The 25,882-nt window shown below is 44.0% G+C and overlaps 1 protein-coding gene across 1 annotated transcript in view; it reads left to right on the top strand.

The window, feature by feature from the left end:
* The window catches only part of LOC144144677 (scoloptoxin SSD14-like), a 45,269-nt gene that overhangs the window by 5,879 nt on the left and 13,508 nt on the right, over positions 1-25,882 (top strand). Inside the window, exons 2-7 of the mRNA XM_077676204.1 lie at positions 9,027-9,220; positions 11,906-12,142; positions 17,167-17,289; positions 18,107-18,201; positions 22,209-22,419; positions 24,981-25,141. Coding sequence (XP_077532330.1) covers positions 9,195-9,220; positions 11,906-12,142; positions 17,167-17,289; positions 18,107-18,201; positions 22,209-22,419; positions 24,981-25,141 — 853 coding nt within the window. The 5' untranslated portion in view covers positions 9,027-9,194. The remainder of the gene's footprint in view (positions 1-9,026; positions 9,221-11,905; positions 12,143-17,166; positions 17,290-18,106; positions 18,202-22,208; positions 22,420-24,980; positions 25,142-25,882) is intronic.

Here is a 25,882-nt window from a genome sequence, read left to right as displayed (position 1 = left end):
CCTGAAAGCAGGCTAGCCTCAGGAAAGGATTCTAAACAATGAATCATAGGCATGTCGTCAGTGGAATAAAAGATAATCCGTAAAGTATCCCACCCTAATGCATGGCGTTTGTACACCATGAACCCATGTTTGATTCAGTGCCCACCGCAGCAATGCTTGAAGTATTACAATACTACGGAATAGAGCAAACCCTACGTAGGACTTCTAGACGACATATATACAAGTGTATGGGCAGGGTAATCCGTCACAAACTAATCAACAAATTCTTATTGGAATGGGCGTACGACAGGGAGATACTATTTCGCGTAAGCGTTTCACAGGATGTCTAACGGTTGTATTCCGCAAGCGTGACTGGGAAAACACAAGGTTCACGGATTAACGAAGTATACTTGAGCGATGTGAGGTTTGCAGATGACATAGCCTTGCTACATGAGTCTGCAATACACCTGCAAGAGTGCTTGAGGAACTACAATCAGAATGAATGGGCATCGGGATATAAATAAATATGAATAAATAAATATACAGTGATAATGAATAAACATACCTCATGCGCCCACTACGTCATATAAAACGAGACGTTAGAAAAAGAAGTAGAGGAGTATAACTATCTGAATTGGTGGTCAGGGGCGCTAATTTAGAAGGCCCGAATACCGCACCGAGTTTCTAGCTGCTTGCGTTATGAAAGTACGGATAGTGGAGCATACGATACACCTCGAGCGAAACCGGCGGAATCGCGCGCAGCCCGCCTGGCATATTCAGCGCGCAGTATTGGGGCCGCTTACGTTGATAAAGTATGGCTTGTGCTAACTTCTGCATGCAGCACCATCTCAAATTTATCTGCAATACTCATTCCCTAGCATAAACTAGATAGCCACACTGCTACTTTGAAATCCCTAGCCTGGCCGTTGGCCACGCCCGGAGCAGGGCCATCCGTTTTTCACGGTGTTGTGTTCTTCCACTGAATTATGCTTGCTACGTGGTTTGAGGGTGACACAGTGCAGCCCTGCGCAAGCACAAACCAAGTGATCAAGGGGGTCCATTCTAGCGAACGGAATGCGCCCTGCTCCCGTCCATCAAATATGGCTTTTGTTTACGGCTTGGTTGAAATAGCACAAACTAATCTGAAAAGTTGTTGTCCTTGTTGCTATTACTTCCTTCGTATAGCACATGACCACTCGGGGTATTGGCCCGCAGTATGGAGCTCTGATGAACTAATGTGCCCGGTTCGCCAAACTCGTCACTGCGAATTTGAAAAGGACAAGTTGTAGAAGAGTGCGCGCAGCGTGAAGCCTGAACGTGATGCCACGGGAGTAGGACAGGTACACACCACCCTCGGAGAACCGCGAATATAGGGAGGCTGTGCCGTGTTCCAGTCTGCTGGCCAACGTAATTTACTCACGAAGACGAAGAAATGAAAGAGAAGAAACTGACGCAAACATGTAATAGCAGAAAAGAAGCTTTCTGAAGTAATCCGTGCCAAAAGACAAACACACCAAAGGGAGGGAAAAGGCGGAAGTACAATGCATCTGAAAAAAAAGTTGCTACAACTTATCGCCAGGCTTTCGCCTTAAGAGCACATAGGCAGATTTTGTCAAGAATCTGTGTCAAAAAATCTGTGCCAAAAAAATTTTGTTTCAAAACGCGGAGGGTTTTGATAACGTAATACTGTTTTGAATGTGGCTCGCTTCCATCACCCGCTTCTTTTTTTGCCCGTCAGCCACAGTCACGTGATTACTTTATCTGCCACCGACGGCTGAAACTGCTTTAGGGCAAAAAATGTCAAACAAAAAGCTCATATGAACGCCTGGAATAAAAAATAAAATGAACTTTGTGGTAAAACACAGAATAATAAAGTGAAAGTACAATAAAATTTAGTAGTTGGATTTGCTTACCCCCAGTAGCCACTGGGAAAGCAGTGGAACGAGAGAACGCACTGAATGATGCGCCACTCCTTAGTCGCGCGTCCTTGGAGCGCGCGGCCCTGGACCGATTGTGTCACGTCAATAACCAGCAAATAGCATGAATCGCGTTTTTAAAGCGGTTTAGCCCTGCCTAGAAGTATTATCATGAGCTTATGATTAACGCCAGAGATCCGCCTTGCCCGAGTTTCTCTGAAACTCGGGCCTTCTCGAATAGCAGCACAGTGCTGATCCCAACCACGAGAAAGAAATCCGGCGTAGAATAGGCGTGGGCTGGGTTGCACTCGGGAAGCACTCCGAAAAAATGAAAATTAGTCTAACTGTAAAGAAGGATCTCACAAATGCGTCGTGCCAGTCATTTCATACGGAGCGGAAACTTGGCGCCTTACCAAATCACTGGAAAGCAAACGTAGGCCGACTGAATGGTCCATGGAAATAAGAATGATGGGAGTAACGCTTAGTGGCAGGAAAATAGCTTCTTGTATCAGGGAACAAACTTCAATAGAAGGTATAATTGTTCAAATAAAAAATTGGCCTTGTATATGCTCCTTTCGTTGCAAATGTCGTCAAAAGACGATAGTCTTTGCAGACATTTACCAAGGAAATGCCGCCCTTTGCTTTCCCGCTCATCTTTCATGCTGTTCCTGTTCCGTCGCGCTCACCCCAAAGTAAACACAGTAAAGGTTTGCTCAAAAGGATTTTAATTTACCGCGTTCCACTGCTACGGGCCGGGCTCCTCGATGGCAGCGCTGCAGTACGGCGGAGACGCGCGTGAATCGAGGCGGCCGACTTCAAGGTTTATAGAACCGCGTCACCGTGCTCCACGTGCGTTCCAAGCAGGACGTGGACCCTATCTAGTTGAACCTTTAGTTGCTATTGCCGCGTGATTTCTCATTTGCCGCTAGGAGATGGCGCGGGCAACAGCAGGCGGTCGTTTTCTGCAGTAGATGTAGAATATGATTTGCTATCGAAAAACTAAGCATCCATGAATTTTTTTAATAAAGGAACACTGTAAATATCCCTTGTGTGCTAATTTCCTGTCTTCTATTTGCGCAATGCCTTGTTCTTGTTCAACAAAGTTGACAAGTATGAACATATATACCGGGCTTAGACGTTTAAATTTGGCTGTGAGTATATAATAATATTGCCGCAGCGGCTGCAGGTCACTCGTAGGGGCTTTTGTCCTGCAATGGACATAAAAAGGCTGCTGCGTGACATGCTGATGATGTTGAACGAAAAAAACATTCTCAGTCACGTACAAAAATAAAGATTCGCGCCTTTTGAAAACACGCAGGCTTGGGAGTAATTCCAGCATATATTTATTTCAGGTTTACATATTCCTACATCTGGGTTTGCTTTAAAAATTCTTAAGAAGCTTCACCAGTCCTGCGCCACAACCTCGACCCCTTGCGATGACACGAATCGTAGTGCGGAAGGTGAATTGAGGGTGCGATACCTGTTTTCCCTCATTTGGCATTGTCTTGCATTAGGAAGCAAGTTCTATTGCCCCGAGTAATATATCTGCATTTATGGCAGTTTATTATACTGAAAGAGGCTAAAATTTTCTAAATTTACTTTTTAATCCAAGCTGTAGTGAGCGATCGCAACACTTCATTCAACATACACACCAAGTTTGCTGCGTGAGGTAGCGTAATTAGTAACGTACTTTTTAGTACTGTATGGCTACGATTATCTTTTATTACGAGGATGCTGCATTCAAAAACGTACTATCGCACGTAAGAAATGCACGCCGGCCTTGAGCCGCTAACGATACAAAAGGAGTAGTAGGCTGAATTAAACTAACGCCTCCTGTATTGAATAAAAATAAATATAATTCCACCCTACGCGCTCAGCGGTACCCGGAACTGAAAACGCACTACCGCACCGCCCCAAAGACAGAAAGTAGGCGTAAGGGTAGGGAATTGTAGGAATGCCTTTGAACGCCAAAGAACCAAATAAGTTAGGCAACAGCGTTAGTTGGTTCGTTCATTATGCGTCTACCGCGAACATAAGATATGTCCACAGCATAAGAGTGATATCTTTTCGAGTGCGTGCCTACTTTTTGGTCGTAAATTGAATATATAAGGCCGCTGAGTCTCGAGCATAAATGGTTACTTAGATAATAAACAAAGGTTAAGGCAGTACTGTACGTTATGCTAAGCACTATATAAATGGGCTGTCTCGACCCCAGTCGACTTTACTTTGTAGGCTGTGGTTGGGAGTGGCCTTCACGAAAGCCTACTCCTTCCTCATCAGGATGGCCTGCAGCGCCCACTGTGACGCCTGTCGGGTGGAAGAGACTATAGAGCATGTGCTATATGTCGCTGCCCCGAATAGTCGTCGGAGAGAAGCGTGCTTGCCGCCGCGCTCAGCCATTTGGTCAATCGACCATTTGCAGTAGAAACGTTCCTAAGTCATCGGTCTTTAACATCGACCTCGCACAACGCGACGAAAACCCTTTTACGTCTCCTTGGTGAAACGAACTTGCACGAAATACCATAGTCCCCGAAACGGACTTTAGTGCGCGCCTTCCCACTCCTATCTCTTCCTCTTCTCCCACTCTCTCTTTTATCCCCTGAACCCCCTCCCCAAGTTTAGGGTAGAAAACCGGGCTCTACACCTGGTTAACCTCCCGGCCTTTCCGTCCTTTCTTCGTTCTTCCTTCTATCTGCCGGTTGCTTGGTCAGACGCGTTCTAAACAAATTCCTTAGCCGATGCCACTAACAGTCAATGCTAAGAAGTACTCGTTCGTGCAAAGCAGGTGGAAGCGTCAGATACTTGAAGCAACATGGTTGTAAGCTAGAAAATTAATCACACGTGCAGATGCTAAATTGCAAGCTGAATCAGGGCAGAAGGCAAGCTTCATTACCAGCGCAGCCTTTCCAATGTTTACGACAGCCATAGCGGCTGGAGAGTATCCTCCATTAACGTCATTAAGGTTCCGAGTCATCAATGGCGTCCAAAACAAAGCGCGGATCGTTTGTCTAGGGTGCGCGTTTTGCAAGAAAAGTGGCATTTAAACTTACCCATAATTAATTTCCGCGTTACATCCTTTGCCAGCATGCGAAAACCTCTATGTGCCAGCCTCTATGTAAATTGCTTTTTATAAAAAGCCCAACCTCCGTTTCAAGAAGCTGAAAACAAAATAGGCATATTCTGCTCAACTATGGCTATTTTCAAGTACCCCAAATGAACCTGCAAGGACTGATCCCTCTAGCTAATGTGTACGCTTTCATACTCTGGTTGCCGGAGTTTTTTTCATCATCTCTCTTTGTGGGTGAATGATAGCAGGCGCAGGAAGAACCCCATAAACCCGTATTCGCATGAAGACACTGCGCCCATAATTTCGCCCGGCCTTGTTTCCAGAAAATACACTTTTGTTTTGTTGTGTGAATTCAAAGCCAGGGATGTTAGAAGTTATGCCGACAAATGTCTCCCCTGTGCTTGTTTTGGCATTTCTCTTCTTATAGTTGATGTGCTGAACTAGAGAGTAGCTGTGAGCCGGACTCAACTTAGTCGATTGGCCTCACACTTTTTGTTTATACCACACCAAATAAACAGGCCTCGACTGGGCACTTCGCTTCGAATAGCGTCCATGTTAATAATATACCTGCCGGTGGGGTTGAGGAATGAGGATACCGTGCTGCCCGAGGCATATATATGCAGTTCCTTCGTTCTAAAGGCGAATAGTCAACGGTACTTGTCGGTTCCCCACTTGTGCGACTGACTTAATTTGACTTAATTTGAACTGCAGTGTTAGCTGCGAAGCTGCAGCACTCAAATGAAGACTGAACAACACAAAGGCGCGAAAAAAACACTGCGCTTGTCTTTGGAGAAAACCAACTTTAGCTCACTGTTTTAGTATGAGTTTTCTACTACCCTCAATGGTACACTCTTAGGCAAAAAGGACTAAAATAGGGACTAAAATACAGCCGTTAGTCTTCGCGGGCGACCGTTCATCTTCAAGGGGAGTATCTGCGGCAGAGTACGTGCCGTGTGCATAAATTCGGACTAACTGTTCGTCCCCGCCGGTCTATAAGGAGTAACAGGAAGACGAAACGCATGCAGTTAGTCTCTTTGCTGCGTCGTTAATCCCCTAATGGCGTCGTCGTTGCACTTTCGCGCATATGTCTGCGAACAGTTTTATATTTCCAAAACACAAGCCATTGCAGTCACTGGGTGCTTTAGATGGTGCCACGGGAGAAAATAATGATGTTAGGTATAAGAAAATCTCCTAGGGTTAGTAGAGCGGCGGGTAATGGCAAGGAGCGGCGAAGCGCGATTGTCATATGCTTCTCGGCGAGGTTATGTTGATACGCTGAGTTGCATACGATTCGTGCGAGGTAATAAAGGCCGATGAAAGCTTTCAAGCGCCTTAACAGTAACGCAACAATTACTGACAATAGCAAAAGTGGATTCCTGAGCGAAATGCATATGTATATGTTTAACAGACGAGAAAAAACGCATGTTGCTGATGACAACTGCAAAACAAAAATGCTCGCTACAGGTAAGCGTCTCGAAGTTATCTTTTACACTCGGTACATAATTGCCTTGGGCACCAAAGCTATGACAATGCTGCAACTGCTGTAAAACCCGCTTGCATTTCCCAGTCGCAATCGTCTAGCGACGCGAATTGGAAGAATTCAGGCTAAGCAACACGAAATTCGCTTTCGCCGATGCAGGAAAATATGGCATGTTTCTTTATTCTGACACTCACACAGACGATACCTTTCACATACGTTACATAGAGCACTTAACATATGTATCGAACGCTAAGAAAGCACTTAGCTTGCGCTAATTTGTGCGGAAACAAATGAGTCGTCCGATCGCCCAGCTACCTATCTCAACTAGGCGACGACGAGTTGATTGTTGTTTACGAGAAAAACTATGGTTGTGAGGCTCTACTTCGAATCGAACTGAGCAATAGTCCCTAAACCTAGCAAAGCGATAAGCGCAAGGCGCAAAACACGGTCACGTTCGCTTGCACAGATAGAAATTCGGGCACCAGTTGCAATGGATCTGTTGCGTTATGCACAGAACTACACGCTGTGCACTTGAATGTTATCTACCGCACCTAACCTGGCGGCGTGGTCCAACGGATCGCGCGTCGGGTTCCTTGTGTATATTTCCGGGCGTCAGGGGTTCGATCTCTGCCCGTGCTGGAGTTTTTTTCTTTTTTCTGCACTCTACGCAGTTCGTCCTTGGGGAGTATCGGAACGGACCATCCGGGTGGGGGACTAACCGTTCGTCCCCTCGCAGTTAGTCCACAAAGGGGCTAATGATTGTGGCAGAGGCCGTTAGTCCCCGAAAGGACGAACTTTTAGTCCTTTTCGCCTAAGAGTGTATATTTTAACACATATTAGAATCAATCACTTCAAGTGGCAAAGATTGTAGCAAAACGCTGTATTTTATACTTAACAAATTGCATTTGTGTGAATTGATTGCTCTGGGTTTTTTTTTTTTTTCGAGCTACAATAGCCAATTTTTGTGCATCAGCGCAGTCCTGATACCTAAAAAGGTCAAAGGTAGAAAAAAAATACCAAAGGCCCTTTGGTTTCTAACCCATCATTTATCATCGCAACCCACTATTTTCCGCGAAGCTGCATGAGTTAGCAAAATAAACATACAGTGAGCGTACAAAAGTCAAATTAGTACTAATAAACTGTTTGGTTTTCATGGCAGCAGGAAACTCCATTAACACAATTGTTGGCCAACAATGCTCCAGCCAGTATACACATACTTGAGAAATGAACGTGGGTCTTATTAACAATGCCCTGACAAGATGTTTCACGAAATCTTGCAACACAGCGAGGCAAACAATCTTGAAGCTTTGTTGCACAAAGGCTGCAGAAGAGGGTGGTCCTAAAAATAGAGTATGAGGATGTCGCGGAGTGAATAATGCAAGTGTGGACAAGTTTCTTTCGTAGCTCTACTGCAGTTTTTGCATGTGAATAATGACTTGCTAAAGCAGTTAACAGCTGTCTAGCTAAAAATTTTGTCACAGCTCCTACTGTTTCGAAAATTCTAGCCATCAGAAAAAGCAGGGCTTTGACTTAGGTTTGATAATCGCCCTGGTTATCTAAAAACTTCCTTGCGTTCATCATGAGAGAGAAACAGTGGATGGAAGAGCGCGAGGGGGAGAGGAGGGAGAGAGGAGGGAGAGAGGAGCTGGTCTTAGGTGGCAGGAGCGGTGGAAAACTACCAGTTTTTGACATTTGCAGCGAAGCAAGCAAAGACGCGGCCAATTTTATTCCAGCTAGTCCGCAGGGCGGCTGAATTCGCAAGCCACCCTTACGGCTGCTTTCGACTAGTTCTGCACATTATAATCGGAGCAAGACGCCGGGCTCAGGGAACCATACGAAATTGCTTGCGGCAATAGTTTCTTTCAGGGTGTTGTATTTCATAGAAGGCGTACTGTTTGAGCGCCTTGCTTGAGATGGAAGAAATGACTGAATGACTCACCTTTACTTAGGGAAGGTACCTGACGCGCTGGTTTAAGATGAGATGAAAAGAAACTGAGAAATTACACATTGCAAATAAAGGTTACAGTATGTAGTAATTGTTCGGAGTTTCTGTTCCTATTCGTTGCAAGCCCGGTTCAAGGGTTCCCATAGCACTTGTCATCAATTATGTGAAAATTTCCCGGGATCTTCACACGGGTACTCAGTTCGGAAGATTTATCCCGGTACAGTACTATGAATACACTCTTGAAAAATAGTGAAGAGCGAGTCGAGCAGCCTCTATACAACTTTGTGTAGAGAGTTTTGGAGATCAATGTTTGTTACCTTTTCTAGGATACGCCGATCTGCAAATATTCTGGTTGTGTTATACTTTTAAGGCTAAGGCGCTTTTATCCTTCAAAACTCAACAATCAAGGGGGGAAATAATTGTTAACATTTACCTTTTTTTACTCTTTCTTACCTGATATCTCTGCAGACAATGCCGCTGGAATGTCGCGAAATGTTTAGAATGACAATGAGAACAATAGTTGCAGTTGTTTTCTTAAATTTTTCTCTGTAGTTTTCTCGCAGTTGCATCAGCGGCTGCGAGAGAACGGTATGATATATTGTGTAATTCTGTACATTTATGGCCGCTTGTTTTCTTCAGATTGAAGGTGAGTCAGGCTAGAGACCTGCTGCGTTCTCCGGTCTATTGGATCACCCGAAGTGGTTGCGTCAACGCAGAACACTGCTAGAGGGGGAATGCTGCCAAGAAGCAACATCTCGACCTTCACAATATCTGACAGTTGCTGAAGCGGACTTGGATCGAGGAAAAATGCGCTTCAAAATCTCCTTTTGCAGGTCAGTATCTTGAAAGCCTTAAAATCGAGTAGTTGTACGTCATTAGTGAAATAATGGCAGGGATCACTGAATGATCGCTTTGGGTACAGTAACATATTACCGCAACTTAGAACTTCCCGCTGGTCTAAAGAAGCTGAGTAGTTCTCATGGAATTCTACGCAGCGAAAATGACAGAAGGTGGACGCAAAGTAGACAGGACAGGCGTTAAAGACAGATCCAGGGAACAAGAATTATCTATCAGAGATACTTAGCGTAGGCATTTGCCTACTGATTGTCATGCCTTCGGTTCTGAACCATGGATTAAAGTTACTAACAATAGCAGAAGGACGGCTGTGGGGCAAATAGTTAAAGGCAGCTACATAAAAAAGACAGCGAGTGCATGTGGGAGTGACGCGCCAATCCGATTATGCGCAAGCTAAATGGGTATTCCGGAAAAAGTGCTGTAAACGTCTTTTAACCATATTCGTACGAACGCCATATCATGTGCCGGTCTGTAATTCCGCTACATTTCACCCTTCTGAATTTTAGGAACCAACGCCTATGCTGTGTACTTTGTGCTCGCCGTCCGTGTTTTTTGTTTAGCATTACACAATGGTTACAAAAGGCTGATCCCCTCAGGGAACCTTCAGTGGTCATTGATTTCGTATTTAAGGAACTCAACTCAGAAAAGCTTAGGTGCATACCACTCCAATGAAAATTTACTTCGTTGTTTTCAGCACAATGAACACTCGCGGATTTCTGTTGGCATTTTCAGCGACTTCAAAGCTCGTGCTGACTTTGTATAGTGAAAGCAATACTAATAGGGGGTGAGAGCAGATAAAGCAATGTAATTTTTTGGGTTAGGTGATGTCCCCCCCCCCCCCCCTAAAAAAATAATATTGTGCAATTATTTAACAGGGCGGTGCTACACAGCGAGTAAAAATTAACGGCCGTTGAAATACCTCTCTTTATTCTTTATGCTACTTATACACGACTCATATTTCCGACGTAAAAGTTGCTTTCTGATTTCTTCTCGGCTTGTTCTCACCAATTTTACTAACTTGCACAACTTTCCAATTTACTTTACCATTTGGCTTTAACCCAAGTGCTCATGGAAGTAGGATATCTCTTTTACTAAGTATAAGTCATCAGTGTTTGCAATTAGTCACTATTTTCGCATGATTTTTTAGGTGAAACCCTTAGATCTATTTGTTTTAAGCCTGCGCATTATGAGGGGCAGAAAATTGCGCGTCGTAAAGAATCCAATCTCGAGAAGAGAGCGCGTGCCGGGAACTGGAAACAGCAATGCCCTAACGGGCGTTGGAGCAATGCCACCTTGACGTTTTCAAAGCCGTGCGGCAGGCTCGGTGACGTAGCGCTACTGTGATTGCTCCGGCTGCGCGCAAACATACTGTAGAAGCAATGCGGCTGCACGAGGTTTTGCGGCTGCGGCCTTCTTCCACCTTTATGAATTATTTGGAGACAAATAAAGGTATATGAGTTTACTTTGGGGTATCAAACAAACGTCGGCTTATTTATTTGTGAGTGCCTGGAGGTCCGGACTTTTGTTTTTGAGACGTGTTCTCTTCGTCGCACACTTTGTTATATAAGAAGTCGGCAGACATTCTTGCGAAAAATGGTAATGCGACACCACAACACGTACTCAAAACCGCTTCAATTTTGTATCTTTCCTCGCAAACGTCGAAGTCAGACGAGTCGTCGTCGGAGAGCAATTCCACCGTTAGCTCAGTCACGAGTTGTCGCTGGATTGGAAACTTCCCAAATTCCGCTCGTTTGGAGATTTCCTCGACGGCAACATAGTTGTGGGCCACAGCATTTACCACTGTCAGTGCCTTCCCCTGTAAATAATAAGACGGAAGGGCAAGGAATTTGTTGACGGCGCCGTGCTGCTCTTGTTTATGGTCAGATCATGTTTGCAGCTTTCACAAGCAAGTGGCACCCCAGTCATCTGCAGTGTCCCTGCAACGTGTAGACTGTCAAGTCCGGCTTCACAACTACCGAGGAGGTGATATTGGGCGCTTTGTTGTCAGTATTGAGCAGCAAATGAGGCTGTTGTTTTTAATAGCGCGCCATAATTTAGGCTGCATGCATCTGACACGACCAGATACTTCACGAAATTAATCTTGTCGGCTTCTTTCTTTTTGCGGGCAGTGGGGACCTACTGGGGAGGAGTTTCTGCCGAAAAGGAGTTGTAAGCATGTTCGTTCTGCTTCAGGATATTTTCGTCTCGTTTCTACTTTGGAAAAGTACCTAGAACATGAAACTAAATGAACGACACTGCGTCCAGCCGAAGTCGTAGTTTGGAAAGCGGCGTTGTATTGTAGTCCAGTCAACTCGTCACTGGCTTCACAACCCGGTCGCAACCTTCCCGAAACGCTCGCGGATTAGCGTCCTTATTCTCAAACAACCCCCGGGGTGTGAAAAAACTGTGTAATTTGTTACGTATTACCTACGTTTCAAGCAGAATATGGCCCCAGAATTGTTCTCACAAAAGCCTCTGTATCAACCTGCTTCAACTGGTCTTTTCAGGATCGCAGTAATGACATTTACATTGTTGTAATGACACCACTCGTATCGTAGACCTGTTGGGCTGTGGTCATGCAAGATTTGAATTAAAATGCAGAAAAAAATGCTTTTAAGAGCTTTGGCTTGCGCCTTTTACTGTTTTCCTTTCTTGCCTTGCAGCATAGTACAAGTCACGAGATTTTTTATGATCAGCAGTGTACTTCTCATAGACGTGGATGTGGCACACTCCACGAATTCCCAGAATGAGCGCTGCTCAGAGAAGCTCCATATAGAATGCGAGCCGGAAAGCAGGTCGGCTTCAGCAGAAGTAAAGCCGCCGCTTCCACCGTCCCGTCTCGGAATCTACAGCCGTTGGGCGGTCAGCACTGACGCGGCGCCTTGTGCACAAGTTGCCAGGTAAGAATATATTATCTGGCTAAATTTCCTCAGCAAACTTATATCAAACTCAAATTCGAACTCAAAACGGCTCGTTTCCGTTGTGTCATTGGGAACTGCTAGCGCAGCCAAGTCAAGCCAGCGCCCCATGCTGTTGCTCCGTGAAAGCGTGTAATCGTTCTGTCGTTCCGAGTGTAGCGATGCGGAGAGCGGCATTGGGGAAACGAATATGAACAAGCTCGTGAAGTCAATGTCCCGTACGCTTGTGGAGCCAAACATTTATTAGCTCGTTTTTATGGGGAGGGCTGCGGGGAGGGAGATATGCGGGAAAGAATAACGGCCTCTCGCAGAGAAAATCATACAAGGAGGCACTGGCTGCATCCAAGTTCACTTCCCTATCCGGCCCACAGTGCCCACTGCGCCGTGTAGCGCCTACGTTAGTCTTTCGGAGCAACGCTGTGCGCGTTCACTGTGTGCTCTAGCCCCAAAACTCAGCTTTCGCTTAATAAACTTGGTTTAACCGCTTCTAACTGCCGCGGGATCGATAGGTAGGGTTTACGTGAGAAATGAATCTTGTGAGAAATGAAAAACTCTTTTTTAGGTATGAGCGCCGGCAACACTCGAAAGAAATGAAATTTGTTCGTACCTTTCGCCTCAACTCTTTGTCACCGCTTTGAATTATGCTAAAAAGCTACGCTGGTCATCCACCGTCACAGAATAGTATGGCTCCCAATTTTTTTTTCTTCCGCAGTATCACAACAAACGTGACAATGTGTTTACGTATCTATGTATTTATTTTATATTTATAAAATGCCTCCAGAGACCCTAACACAAGAGGGTATTACACAGGGGGTGTGAAACACGGCGGAACTGAAGCCATAACGTACTGCGAAACAGATCGAATGCTTGGAGAACAATGAATTCTGGAAAACTATGTTGTGGGTGCCACTGGAGAGTAACATGGACTACAAATAACAAGTAAACATGCCAACTAAAGAGAAGTCCTTAAAGCGGCCATGCAGACTAAACACGTTTGCTTTGTGCGAAAGGTTTTATGTTTTATAGTGCCTCCAGCGCTTGTCCGGAAGCAAACAATGCTTTATTCACTGAGATTTTAGTAAATTTAAAGGGACCATGCAGAAAAAAACACGTTCGGTTTATTCAGAAGAATGCCTCGTTAGAATCATACTGACACCACTTTTACGCACACTTCGCGCAAATAAGCTATATAACTAGGAAAAAAAGAAATGGGCATGCGACTTATAGCTCATTTCCCGCAACAAAACCTTTGATCTCATATGCTCAGCTGTGCGATTTGCTGGGCCGGCAAAAGCAAACGCCAATTAGGCAAGGCTTACAGTCTTGCGGAATGAGCTGTTTGCGCTTAAAATATAGCATAGTCATTTTAAAGCAGTAAGAATGGAGGGGTAAACAATGAAAGTTACGAAAATACACGCAAACATAGAAGTAACGAGGCGCACTGCCGTTGGTATAGGGCGAACTATGCTTGTTTACCTGCACAGCAGTCCGCCGCTTTGGAGTTGTCTTACGCGACACTGTCCAATTGGCGCAAGCGACGTTGTCTTGTTTGTCGAGCATACCCCATGTTTCAGGAAACGTATACTCTGTACCGTAACAAAAACAAGCCAGCGGCAAATACGGTCAAAAACAAAGCAACCGCGGACAACAGTGCGCGGCTCAGTGTGGTAGCGCCGTCTGGAAGGAGTGACGTTAAGCATTTCTGCAGGGCCTAATGACGCACTGAAAGTTCGTTTGAATACCCGCCCTTGTGACTTCATTGCTGACGTCAAGAAAACACACGATACAGCGAGAGAATCAAAATTTCAACCCAAATTTGTTAATTTATGAATGAATACGGCACAATTTGCTGCCGAACAAGCGCTGGGGGCGTTATAAACACGAAATATTTCGCATACAACAAACTTGTATTTTGTCTGCATGGCCCGTTTAAGGTAAAATATTCATTCTCACGCCAAATCGTGGGTTTTAATGACGTATGTAATGACATCACAAAAACAAGTCCTCAAGCTAAACGTGGTGTGCTGCGGAGCCTTGTTTACCGTTAGTCTACCTAGACGGCGCCACCATACCACGGCAGGCCATTTTCTCCTTTGCTTTGTTTTTGACCGTATTTGTACCTGGCTTGTTTTAGTTCAGGTTGAAAATAATTGTATCGTGAAACATGGTGCTCGCTCGACAAATATGGCCACGTAAGACTCCTTCGCTTACGCCAATCGGCCCCAAAGTGCCGTAGTGCTGTGCAACTGAAACATGCACTGTGCGCGCAGTACCAACAGCAGTACGCATCGGTACTTCTATGTTTACGTGTACTTTCGTAACTTCTGCTGTTTACCCCACAGCTCTTAGTGCTATAAAAAGAAGGCGCCCTAAATTTAAGTGGAAGTACCTCCTTCGGCATGGTTATAAGCCCTGCCGAATTTGCCTTCGCTTTTGCCGGCCTCAGCAAATCCCAGAGCTGGCACATATGACATCATTAGTTCTGTTGAGGAAATGAGCTAGTGGGTCCCATGGCCATTCCCTTTTTTTCTAATTATGTAGCTTATTTGAGCGCAGTTTTTGTTAAAAGTGGTGTCAGTACGATGCTAACGACGCAATTTATCCTGTGAACCAAACTTGGGTTTTGTCTGCCTGGTCCCTTTAAATCAGGGCCAGCACCACGCAGTCAGAATAAACCTCAATTGTTTACATTGTGCTACGAAGCCAGCATAGCTCGAGAACTTATGCTACAACAGAAATGTGTTTACATTCGTGCTAGTTGCAGCACGGCCCTTAGTTCTCGCTTCAAACAAGCGCCATGCGTCCTTTTGGGTTTTAGTGAGGAAGAGAGAGGGACAGCTGTAATGTATAAGGAAGCCGTCAGTCCGGTGGTGCATGGAACTTCATGCGGCGGTGATCACATTGAGGCGGAGAAAGAAATACTAAGCAAAGTGAAAATGCCAAGCAATTCCAATATATATAAAAAGAGGAACGGGAAGGGGTAGACGCGACGGAAAGCAGAAGTTAAAAGCTAACCAGGGGGCCACTTTCAACCTAAAGCTTTACTCCAATAAACGAACTACGCAATTAGGGTGGCTGCTTTGAATTGCGTAGTTTCGTCCTAAATACAATGTAAAGAGAAGACAAGGTTACGACAAGAGTGTTGGCAATTTTTGGGGTCTTTTCTACCTTCTAATATAATTCTGGCGATATTATTTTACATTTCACGTATATTTCCCGTTTTCCAGCATGAATTCTCGACTTTGTAGGTTTGGAACTCATGTCTTTCCCAAACTAATTTTCGCTCAAAACGAGAACAATAATATATTGCCTACTATTGGATGTCGGCAGCTCGAGGGGCCCGTCGTAACATTACCAAAAATTTGATGTCAGCAAGTGAGGGGAAACTAAAAAGAGCTATGACGCAGGGAGCGCGGAAGAAAGGTAGCTAAGGTATTTGAACCTAAACACCAACTTTAAATATTCAGGCTGAAAGACGTTAAAACTGAAGCTCTAGTATTCTGCCAAAACGAAGTCCGGCAGACACTTCAGACAAGGTCTACGTAAACGTCTGCAAGAATTTTTACATTACGTCCTGCGTAAATATATTTACACAGGATAGTTCAAATAATTACAAACCTGAAAGAACGATACAGGTATACGCCATATGATTTGTGAAGCTTTACTTTGCTTAGACGCCATACAAATGATTTCCATCTCCAAGTCGCTAAAACCTTGCAGGATAGTTTTTAACACAAAGTTATCGGCGCGTCCTAACAATTCAAGCAATCCTGAACCTTATCGGGAAAGTCAAAATAATCTGCGGCTGGCTTATTAAAGCTAAGAAAATCAGCAAGCACACTCAGAAGCTGCCGTTTTGACTGTACTTGATCAGCTTCGATATTCCTGAATCAATAAAAGATAAAGTTCCTTCTGTTAGTAATTAGCAATATAATGTCAGAATTTTTGTGTTGCAAACGTTCACTGAAATATTTAGGCATTTCATTTTCGCAGACTTTTTCTCTAAAATGGTTGGTCAGCTGCTTTTTTCTTACTATGGTACCTCCTATTAGTTTGTCACTCGTGTAATTAAGCGTACTTAATAGTCCAAACTACTTATGTTGGCGTCATTGCCATGATTTAGATAAAAAACAGACATTTTAATCACACCACTGACACAAACTGCGCGTTATTTTTGTTATATTTCTCTGTTTTATTTCTTCTCTTTCTTCCTCTTCCTTCTGCCCTGTAACCTATCGGGCCTTTTATTTTCCCCTTTCCACCTTCCCGCTCCGGGTAGCATGTCGGTGTCGAAATTCCGGCAAACATCTCGGCTTTCTCCACTAATAAAGAGCCTTCTCTCTCTCTCTCTCTCTCTCTCTCTCTCTCTCTCTTTCTCTCTCTCTCTCCCTAACTTTAGTTATGCACGTTTCCTTTTATTGTATTCGGGTTTAGAATTCTTGCCTATACTCGGAGAAAAAATGTATTCCATCGCCGATTTCAACAAACCGTTTTTAATACGTCATCGCTGCATATCGACAATTATTTCAGAATAACCTAGCTGTAAATTGCCCTTTTTTAAAAGAAGTGCTGGTCCTAAGTCCCACCTAATTGTAGCGTCCTTATTCCCAATACTCGAAAGCGGCGGTTGATGGTCAGTTTCCGCAATATTATCCACCTCACATTAAAAATATTCAGCGTCCGAGGTCTGAAGAAGCTAGGGTGTAGCGTTCGTCACCAATTAATTTAATAGACGAGAATGTACTGTGGCAGTAGAGGTCTTCGAACTTTCTTCCAGTAGCAAACACCAGGCAAAATAACTATAAACAACTTTCCTCAAAACACAAAAGTACAGCATTTAAGTTGCTTTTTTATTCTTGCCTTACATTTCCCCACTTGTACATCACAAATCATTCGCTTAAGTTAGATGCCTCACAACCCCGAGCCCCTGTTAAGCCTGTATAAGGAAGTTTCTGGTGTACGTGTGATAACCAGAAGTGTATTATCTGTTACTTTTTTTTGTTCAGGAAAATCTATGCAAAGGGTGGCAAAACTGTGGACGCAGCCATCGCGACGCTTCTGTGCATGGGAGTCGTGCTTCCTCATTCAATGGGAATAGGCGGTGGCTTCATAGCCACTGTTTACTCAAAGCAAGTAATACTTTTATGCTTCTTTCCTTGGCACAGAATTACGGTGTCCGTCTTTATTCGTATCAATCAATCAATCAATCAATCAATCAATCAATCAATCAATCAATCAATCAATCAATCAATCAATCAATCAATCAATCAATCAATCAATCAATCAATCAATCAATCAATCAGTCAATCAATCAATCAATCAATCAATCAATCAATCAATCAATCATGAAGCCTGAATTTGTGAAGGGTGGGTAGGAGGTGGCAACGTCCTGTGATCGTCAGTGTACGGGGGAACAGGCGGAAATATCAACTGCGCAGCACGTGAAGGTTTCATTCAGAGCTGGCAAATCCAGTTATGTCAGCCCATTTAAAGCGCACGAGGGCCGAGGAATACAGGAGGCAAAGTGTAGTAGGTCAGAACTGAAGCCATCTCGTACATGGTCGTACCACGTGCGGTGAGATTTCTTCGTTCGAGGGCTAATTTAGTGGTTTATAATACACTTCCTGACATCTTGGTACCTATTAAAGTATTCAGAGGATATACCTACTACAGTGACTACTAGCCAACTACAGATTGAAACACAATTTTTTAAAACACGTATAGTATTTGGAATTTGCAAAACAGCCACCTGAATCAATTCATTTATATATTAAAACGGCCTTCCCGGGTAGGAAGTTCCGTCTGGGGTCTAAAGTTACACCAAATTGTTTTTTATTATCATGAGTCACGTTTGCCCATCATCGAAAAGGCGCAGCTATTAGTGTTCCAGATCATCGAATATCGTATTAACTCGGCGCGCTCAAGTGGCATCCCTATTTCTTACAGAAACACGTCGAAAGCGGAAGTTTTAGTAGCAAGGGAAGTAGCACCAAAAAGCGCCACGAGAGATATGTTCCAAAAGCCTTTCTCGAGCATATTTGGTAAGTTAATTGTTTACGTAGCGTGCATAAAACAGGTAAATGTGCTGTATTAAGCCTACTTATGGCCTGCATTAAAAAACCTTTACCATAAGGAAAACTGAAGGTAACATGCCGCCAATCACATGCATTGACGCTTGAACGCTTGCCCTGTAATTGCCGGGCAATTGATGGGTTTATTTAAGCTGGTACCTACTTTTTGGGGTGACAAATGTTCCCATGTGGGCTGTATTTGTCGCGAAGGCCTAAAATGTTTTGTCGTGACACTGCTACTACCACAGATAATTTGAAGAAACAAAAAGAGTTGCACTTCGTCGCGGAACATTTTTTGCATATAAAAATCACTGTTGCAGCTGAAGCTATCGACTTAAAAGGCGTTTCCAGAACAGTGTGCTTCGTCGTTCTTATCGCTATGCTGTCTCAGCAAAAATTAAACGCAGTGAAGCAGAACGAGCGATATACGCTTATGCAAATGACAATCCAACCTACATGGACATACCCGTGCGTCCATACATCACAACGACGAGTCTTCCACATGACCAAACTGTAACAAGAGGATTTGAGCGAAGGACATATGAAAGCCTCTGAAAGTATGTTGAATGTTTCTGTGAGGTAGGCTGAGGTAACTTTATAGGAAGGCAAACTTGAACTTTCAAGCAACATTGAGTTTCCTTCAAGGAATGCTGTAACAAAGTTATATTTCAGACTACCCAGAACGAACGTCGCGGTAAAGAATGATGGCACTTCGAAAGACGAAACTACTCGATATGGCCAATTTCTCCAAGGTTTTGCAGTGAAGAAGTTGTGTGTGCGTTAATAATGTATCGTGTTACCAAAAAAAGAAACTGAATAAAGCGGAGTAGCCACATACTTAGGCAGAACGTCGAGTGGCAAGTGACGGAGTAGGCATTTGCGTACGTTAAAACACTGCGACGTTTTATGGCAAGCCAAGCGATGCTGAAGTAATTGCTGAATGCTGCCATTAGCACACAAATAACCTCATGGACATGCTGTGTAAACATTTATTAGACGGGCACGGGATCTCAGCTTTTCCTGAAGTCATTATGCGCATGGAAACGTTTGGTCAGTATTGTTGGTATGAAACAATATTGAGGCGATAAATACGAAATATTTAAGCCAGAAGCATTTCTTTCGACAAAGAAAGCCTATTTTAAGGTGCCCCACAAGGGTTCTTGGGGGTCGATAGAGTGACCACGCAGCGGCCATTTATTGAACAAATGCTGTTACGTAGTACTCAGACCTTGATTAAAGCCTTTTTACGAGCGCAAAACACCAACAAGCCACAAAAACGTCTTCCATTTTGGTTGCGCTCACAGAATGTCACATATATGTTTTATACCTGAGGGTAAAGCATTAACTCACCCGGCTCGAAGCTCACCTGTCCTTGGTACAGTAAGCGCAAGAGCGACGACGCGTGAGCCCTCAGCGCTCCGTTTCCCCACCAAGAGTTTCAGCAGTTTCACTTTTGTTTTCTGTCTGCTGAAGCCAAAACGTTTTTTAGCACCCACTTTTTTATTCTCTTTTTCTAGCTTAGCCTCGAAATTGTTTATTTTATGGGGGAAAAAGCATGTGCATCTTCTGGTTGTGGCAACGACCACTCCTTCCAATGTGTTTCATTTCATCGCTTCCAATCATGGCATAATCGTAGAAAAGTATGGTTGGATGCACTCAACCTTTTGAGCGAACCATGTTGCCTAGTGTCCTCTCTGTAATTTGCTTTTAGCGTGTTACCGGAAACAGGAGCGTCCGTTCTGCGCCGAAAACGAAAGACATATTTTAACACTCTAGTGGCGGTTTGCGTATTCCGTCTTACCGGAATACGCAACATCTATTGAATTAGTCTTCAAGCAAATGAAACAAAACTTCGTTGCCGAGAAATGTTCACTCACGCTTGAAAAAGCTTGAATCTTGGACTTTCCAGATTAGGCTATAACAGCAATTATTTTCTTTGAAAATAGTCGTAGCCATCTCCCGCAAAGATTTAAAAAAAGAAAACATGATCTCGGTGCCGCTATCTAGTTTCCGCAATGAACTCCAAACACGGAGAAAAAGGAAGCTTAGGTAAGGCCTTGACGTCTCCACTGAGGCCAGAAAACTGAGAAAAGCCATTTTTTGAGGTCGCCATTTCTTGCTTGTGTTCGTCGCACACACACTACCTTCCCCACCAACCCTCGCTCCGCTGTCTGCTTGGTCTCCTCATGTCGATCATTGGCTACCGGCTGGGCTTCACAGTGACGTAGGGCCTCGGTGGGCCGGCCTTCGGCGCTGTTACTGGAACACCGGATGAGCATGACCCCCCTGCGCATGAAAAAAACCACGTGACTTCCCCCCCACTTCCCCCAATGCGCCTTCTCTAAGTTTTTCATTATTCCATGAGGCAACATAACGTTAAGTAGAATTCACGACTCCACTAAATATTTTCGCAAAAAAAGGAGTAAAATGATTTGTAATAATTACGCAGAAACCTACATTACTTTGACCAGCACCATAATACAAGCGTAAAAGAAACGAAGCGGGCGAAGCTTAGCACGATTAGGCGAGGCGATTTTACTCGCCCATTTAAAAAAACAAATCATTCTTTTTTGTGCTGCTGAGCATCACTTAGCAAGGAGAACGTAACAGGCAACCTGAACTAAGATTACTTTTATGGTTGTATCAAGCATTAAGCTCAAAACGCAATGCATTTTCTCTAATCAAGGGGCGAGAGTACACTTCGCGGGCGCAGGGAGCTCGGTAGCGGCGGTAAAACCTGTGCGGTAAGTTAGCGTTCACAGTAAATTTCGCGCATGCGCAGTAGACTCACGCAATCCCAGTATACGTTTGTGCAAGCGCTTCAACGGTGTTCGAGGATTAAGTAACAGGCGATACCTCCAGCTCCAAGTCTGTAATGACCGGAACGCTAGATCACCATCTCGATGCAACGCGAGCGAATGCATGGCGAACTGCAAAGCATCGTGTTCCCATGTGCGACCCCCTTGCTGAAGTAAATAAAATCTAAAAAAAAGTAGTCCTGGCAACGACGACGCTGCAAACAAACTAGATCTGGAGCGTCACCGTCAGAAATCGCGGAAATATAGGCGACTTTTGGCTGATAACCATGAAATGCATGCTTCGCCTCCGACTATACGTCATCGCAAGTCACCGAGGAAACAAATAGCCTTACCTTTCTGGAGCAATAGCTTTTGGTACCGTGAGTGAATTGGCTCACTATTTTTGGACTTGCCTCTACAAGAACTAGAGAGTAGATTTCCGACACAAACAAAACCCTTTTAAATTGATCTCAGAGGCCCCTCTTTAAATTGTTACTTAACATGCCCATGAAGGGCAAGTGAAAAAATTCGTTACTAGCCTCTTTGTAAATGAATTAAGAAACGTGAACACGAAATTCATGTTCTACAAACAGCAAGTGAAATGAAATATTTTGCCATTACAAGTAGTCGCAATTTTTTATTGACGATGTGCTTTACAATTCAGGGCATGAAGTTCTCACTTGAGGATCCCGGTAGAACTGTTATAAAAAGGAGAATTATCGCAAGCAGCGGCAACTTCTTGCTTTGGATCCTAATTTAGGGAACATTGAGAGGCCTCTAACATTTGCACGTAATTGCTTGTCAACATTTGTGGGCAACAGGTTTACAGCCAATGACTTCCCTTTTTCTGTAATTTTGTAGAGCTCTTCACTAAGCGTGATTTGAACACAAAGCAATTTGACCTTCAGTGCTAGGTGCGCGAGTAAACACCAGTGACCACCGGAAAAATTGAGAGTAATTAGCCAGGAAAGCAAAGGGATTTCACGCAATACTAATTGCGTCACACGCTTTTCTACCAAATATTGATTCTTATTCTTTAAAGAGGTTCATTTCAGTTCATCTGTCGATATCAATCCTCTCGTATATGTCCACAAATCAAGTTAGTCACGCTAGGTCCAAAACCGTACAGAGCAGATGATTTCTTTGTCAAAAAGTTAAAAATTGCGACGCAACACGCAGGAGGCCTTGCGATTGCTGTACCGGGTGAGCTTCGCGGTTACGAGGAGCTGCACAAGCATCTGAATGGCACACTTTGTTGGAGGGACCTCTTCGAATATGCTGTTCGGCTGGCGAAGTGCGGGTTTCCTATGGGTGCACATCTTGCGAACGCCCTACAAGAAGGAGTAGACAAGCTGAAGAAGATGAAGAGGACACTACCTCCAACCTTCAAGTAAGCTTCTTCACCGAACGCCCAATCCGAAATTGGTTTATTGTAGCTTCAGTGAAGTTCTTTAACATACTGTTGAAATCTTCGGGGAAAGCGTGAAAAACATGTTTGCAAATAACCTTTTAATCCTATTTGTCGAAATAGTGTTGTACGTATGTTCTTAGCTTTCTTGACACTGCGGCCGTGAAATATAAATATCGCTGCAGCAAAAAAAAAAACAAAACAAAAACGGTCTAAGAATTTTTTTTTGAAAAGTTGCTAATGCAAAAAGCCTTAGTGGGCTCTGCCTGCGGGACACAATGAGCCCTCAGACCCGCCGCGGTGGCTCAGTGGCTAAGGCGTTGCGCTACTCAGCACGAGGTCGGGGGTTCGATTCCCGGCCGTGGCGGCCGCTTTTCTGATGGAGGCGAAAAGCAAAAACGCCCATGGGTACGAGATTTCGGCGCACGTTAAAGATCCCAAGGTGGTCAAAATTAATTCGGAGCCCTCCACTACGGCACGCCTCATCGCTTGCGTTGCGTCGGCGCGTTAAATTCTACAATCAGTCAATCACAATGAGCCCTCAGATAAGGCAAAAAGAGCAGCATAAAATAACTAATAAAACAAACGAAATCGCCAAAGAGGGCTGTGACTCAGTCTACATTGGCTTACTTTCCGGATACTTCAGACTGAAGGCAGACATAGCCGAGAGCTGTTTTCTTGTTTTCTTCTAAGAACATTCAGTACCCGAACTGTAGTCGTACGGCTCGGTGGTGGATTGGGTTTCTCCATTTTTAAGATTCATGAAAGAATACATCAGTTTTTTTCTCTTCCTGTGACGATTTTGAATGAATGTGCAGTTGTGCGTGCATTGCAAAATATGGAACAAGCTTTTCATTGCACTCCTTCCAGAAGCATGAAAGCTGTACCACATTTGCGCTCAATACCCACATTCTTATTTTGTTCATTACAAATTTGTGCCCTTGAATCAACCCGTGCTTTGCAAGGACCTCCACTTATCCTACACGTTAGCCTGTCGGATGGAATACGCGGTGCTTCAGTACACACGAGGAAACTTTCACAGGGTAAAGGCATGCATAGAAGTCACCAAAACAGAAAGAAGACAGGACGAGCGTTATACTTCATTTACCCTTGGTGCCCCATTTACTCACAAACCGAGTTGCCCAACAACACCCACTTTTAAGCACAGAAAACCTTAGCTGGCTGCATAGACTGAGTAAAAAAGTTTTGCTATGCTTTATAGCATTATCTTTGCACCCGCCTGCCAGCGTTGTGCGCCCTTCTTTTGCATGGTCTTTAAGTCATCCAAAAGGCGTACAAAACATTATAACGTTAGCATTGTCATCATTATTCATTCGCAATGAGTTACTCATTCGAGATCATCTCAATTTATGATTTTTTCCGTGATAAAGCCTAATGTATTGTTCCGCTGTCTAAAAAGCATGAAAAGCGAAATGCTCTAAAGCTTTCCGTAGCTCTGCTACTAAAATACGGTACAAACTACAATACCCCAGAAGACTGTAACTAATGTCCGGACTCCTATGCAGGGCTATATTAACAACGAGGAAAACATCGCGGTCTGTTTGATCCCACTGTTCGTGACAGGCATACACCAAAACTTCTTCTCTTACGCCGTGGTTTCCGAAATAAGAAAAGTTTTACACAGCCTAAAGCGTGAAAATATGGGCACAGCCAGGGTTGAATTCTAAGCTAATATCTGAAAAGGTTTTGCGATAGGTGGCGTTAGGTGGACACGGTTGCGTGTTGCCCTGCGTCTAATTTAGCTTCACCTTTCTCTACGTCCTTATTAAAGAGAACATTGTAGTAGCATTTGGTTTTAAGTATAGAACGTTTATCCGCACTCGTGTATGGGGAATCAAATTTGGCGCTTGGAAATTTTTTCTCCAGGGTTGCTAGAACCCAACGAACATACCGAATACCACACTTCAAGGATGAGCTGGCGCCCATCACCACATTAAAAATTCCGACGCTGTAATGCCATATTATGCGCACCACATAGCCCTACACATGTTGACAAGGACAGTGCGAATAAAAAAAGAATGCCACATAAAAAAATCATCGCACACTTTTATAACGAATCTGTCTTGTCGCTTGTAGGGAGGCAAGAGAGATGGGGTTCTCGACGTGCCAGCCAAACAGAAAGATAAGTGCCGGACGTTCGCCACCCCGCGCTAAAACGGTGTGACTAGAACAAAACACTTAGCACTCATTGGATACCGCAGTATTCCAAGACTAACTTGAAGAATCTTGGAAAATGACGATCACGTTCCGATTCATGTAACCTTAATCGTTAGCGCAGTTTCATGGTCGTATTGCTGTACGAATTAGGTGTAGCTTTCGGCCACGTAGTTATATCACTTTGACTACTCTTGTACGCACTCCATTAAAACTAAATGAGCCGCCCATTTGTTGTTTGTTTCTCCAAAAGTTCTCAAAAGAAACCTTCCACTACAGGAGTTTCTAAAATTCAAGCAAGTCAATCGCTGTTTTTTCTTTCCAGTACCAGCGAGCACTTAACAATAAGTAGAGTATTTTTTTTTCAGTCGAATATTTAACCGAAGCGGCACGCTGTTGAAAGTAGGACAGACGTTACTTCAAGAGGACCTGGGACAGACACTCGAAGATGTGGCAAACAGTGGAGGAGCAGATTATTTCTACGAAGGAGACTTTGCTGTGAAGCTCGCTGAGGAAATCAAGAATAATAGTACGTGCTTTTCATTTATCGGCTTAAGATTTCAATAACAGCTTCAACGAATACCAAAATTAAAACGTCATATAATCCTTTGAATCTAAAAAACGGATGTAATAGTTGAACACTGTTTTAAGAATTTTACTTGTCGAATTGATAGAGTCATTTTCAAAATAAAAACTTAGACAAACCTGATAAACTAATTTACCGTGCCCCAACCAGTGTTTACAAGCGGGCATGGCAGAATCCGCTCAGTCTGCACGCCCGCCTTCTTCTCGTCGTCTTTGACGCCGGGCTATGGTGCCACGGGGCACTGTCCACCTGTCCCGTGACAATATAACTGGTTGTCGCGTTCATGAACTCGTTTCACCAAAAGACGGGCATCACAAAACCTTTGATACCAGTAGTCGCTACACGTATTCGTGTACTTTCTGTGAAACCACACTTCCCTGCGAAACAAGCATTTTAGTTCGCGAGAGATCGCATTGATATGATATTCGGATAATAAAGGGTGGTGGTTGTGCTTATCCAAGCAGATTATTTATCGACTGAATTATCAGCACTTCCATTGCACTGGAGCTTACCAAAAAATTGCCGAAAGAGGCAGCCGCCCGGCCGCGAATTCGCCTCATTGATAAAGTCAAAATGTCCACCTTTCACAAAATAGCCTTTACGAAACCCTGCTTGTTCATTAGGTTGTCTGAAATCTAAGGTGGCAGAAATTCTGTTAGCGATTACCTTGGTAAGTACCTTGCA

Source organism: Haemaphysalis longicornis, unplaced genomic scaffold (genome assembly GCF_048455015.1).
Source record: "Haemaphysalis longicornis isolate Haplotype H1 unplaced genomic scaffold, Haemaphysalis longicornis Haplotype H1 scaffold_7, whole genome shotgun sequence".
In the NCBI taxonomy this organism is placed as follows: domain Eukaryota; kingdom Metazoa; phylum Arthropoda; class Arachnida; order Ixodida; family Ixodidae; genus Haemaphysalis; species Haemaphysalis longicornis.
The sequence above is the reverse complement of the archived record's forward strand: the minus strand, read 5'-3'. Positions and strand labels throughout refer to the sequence as shown.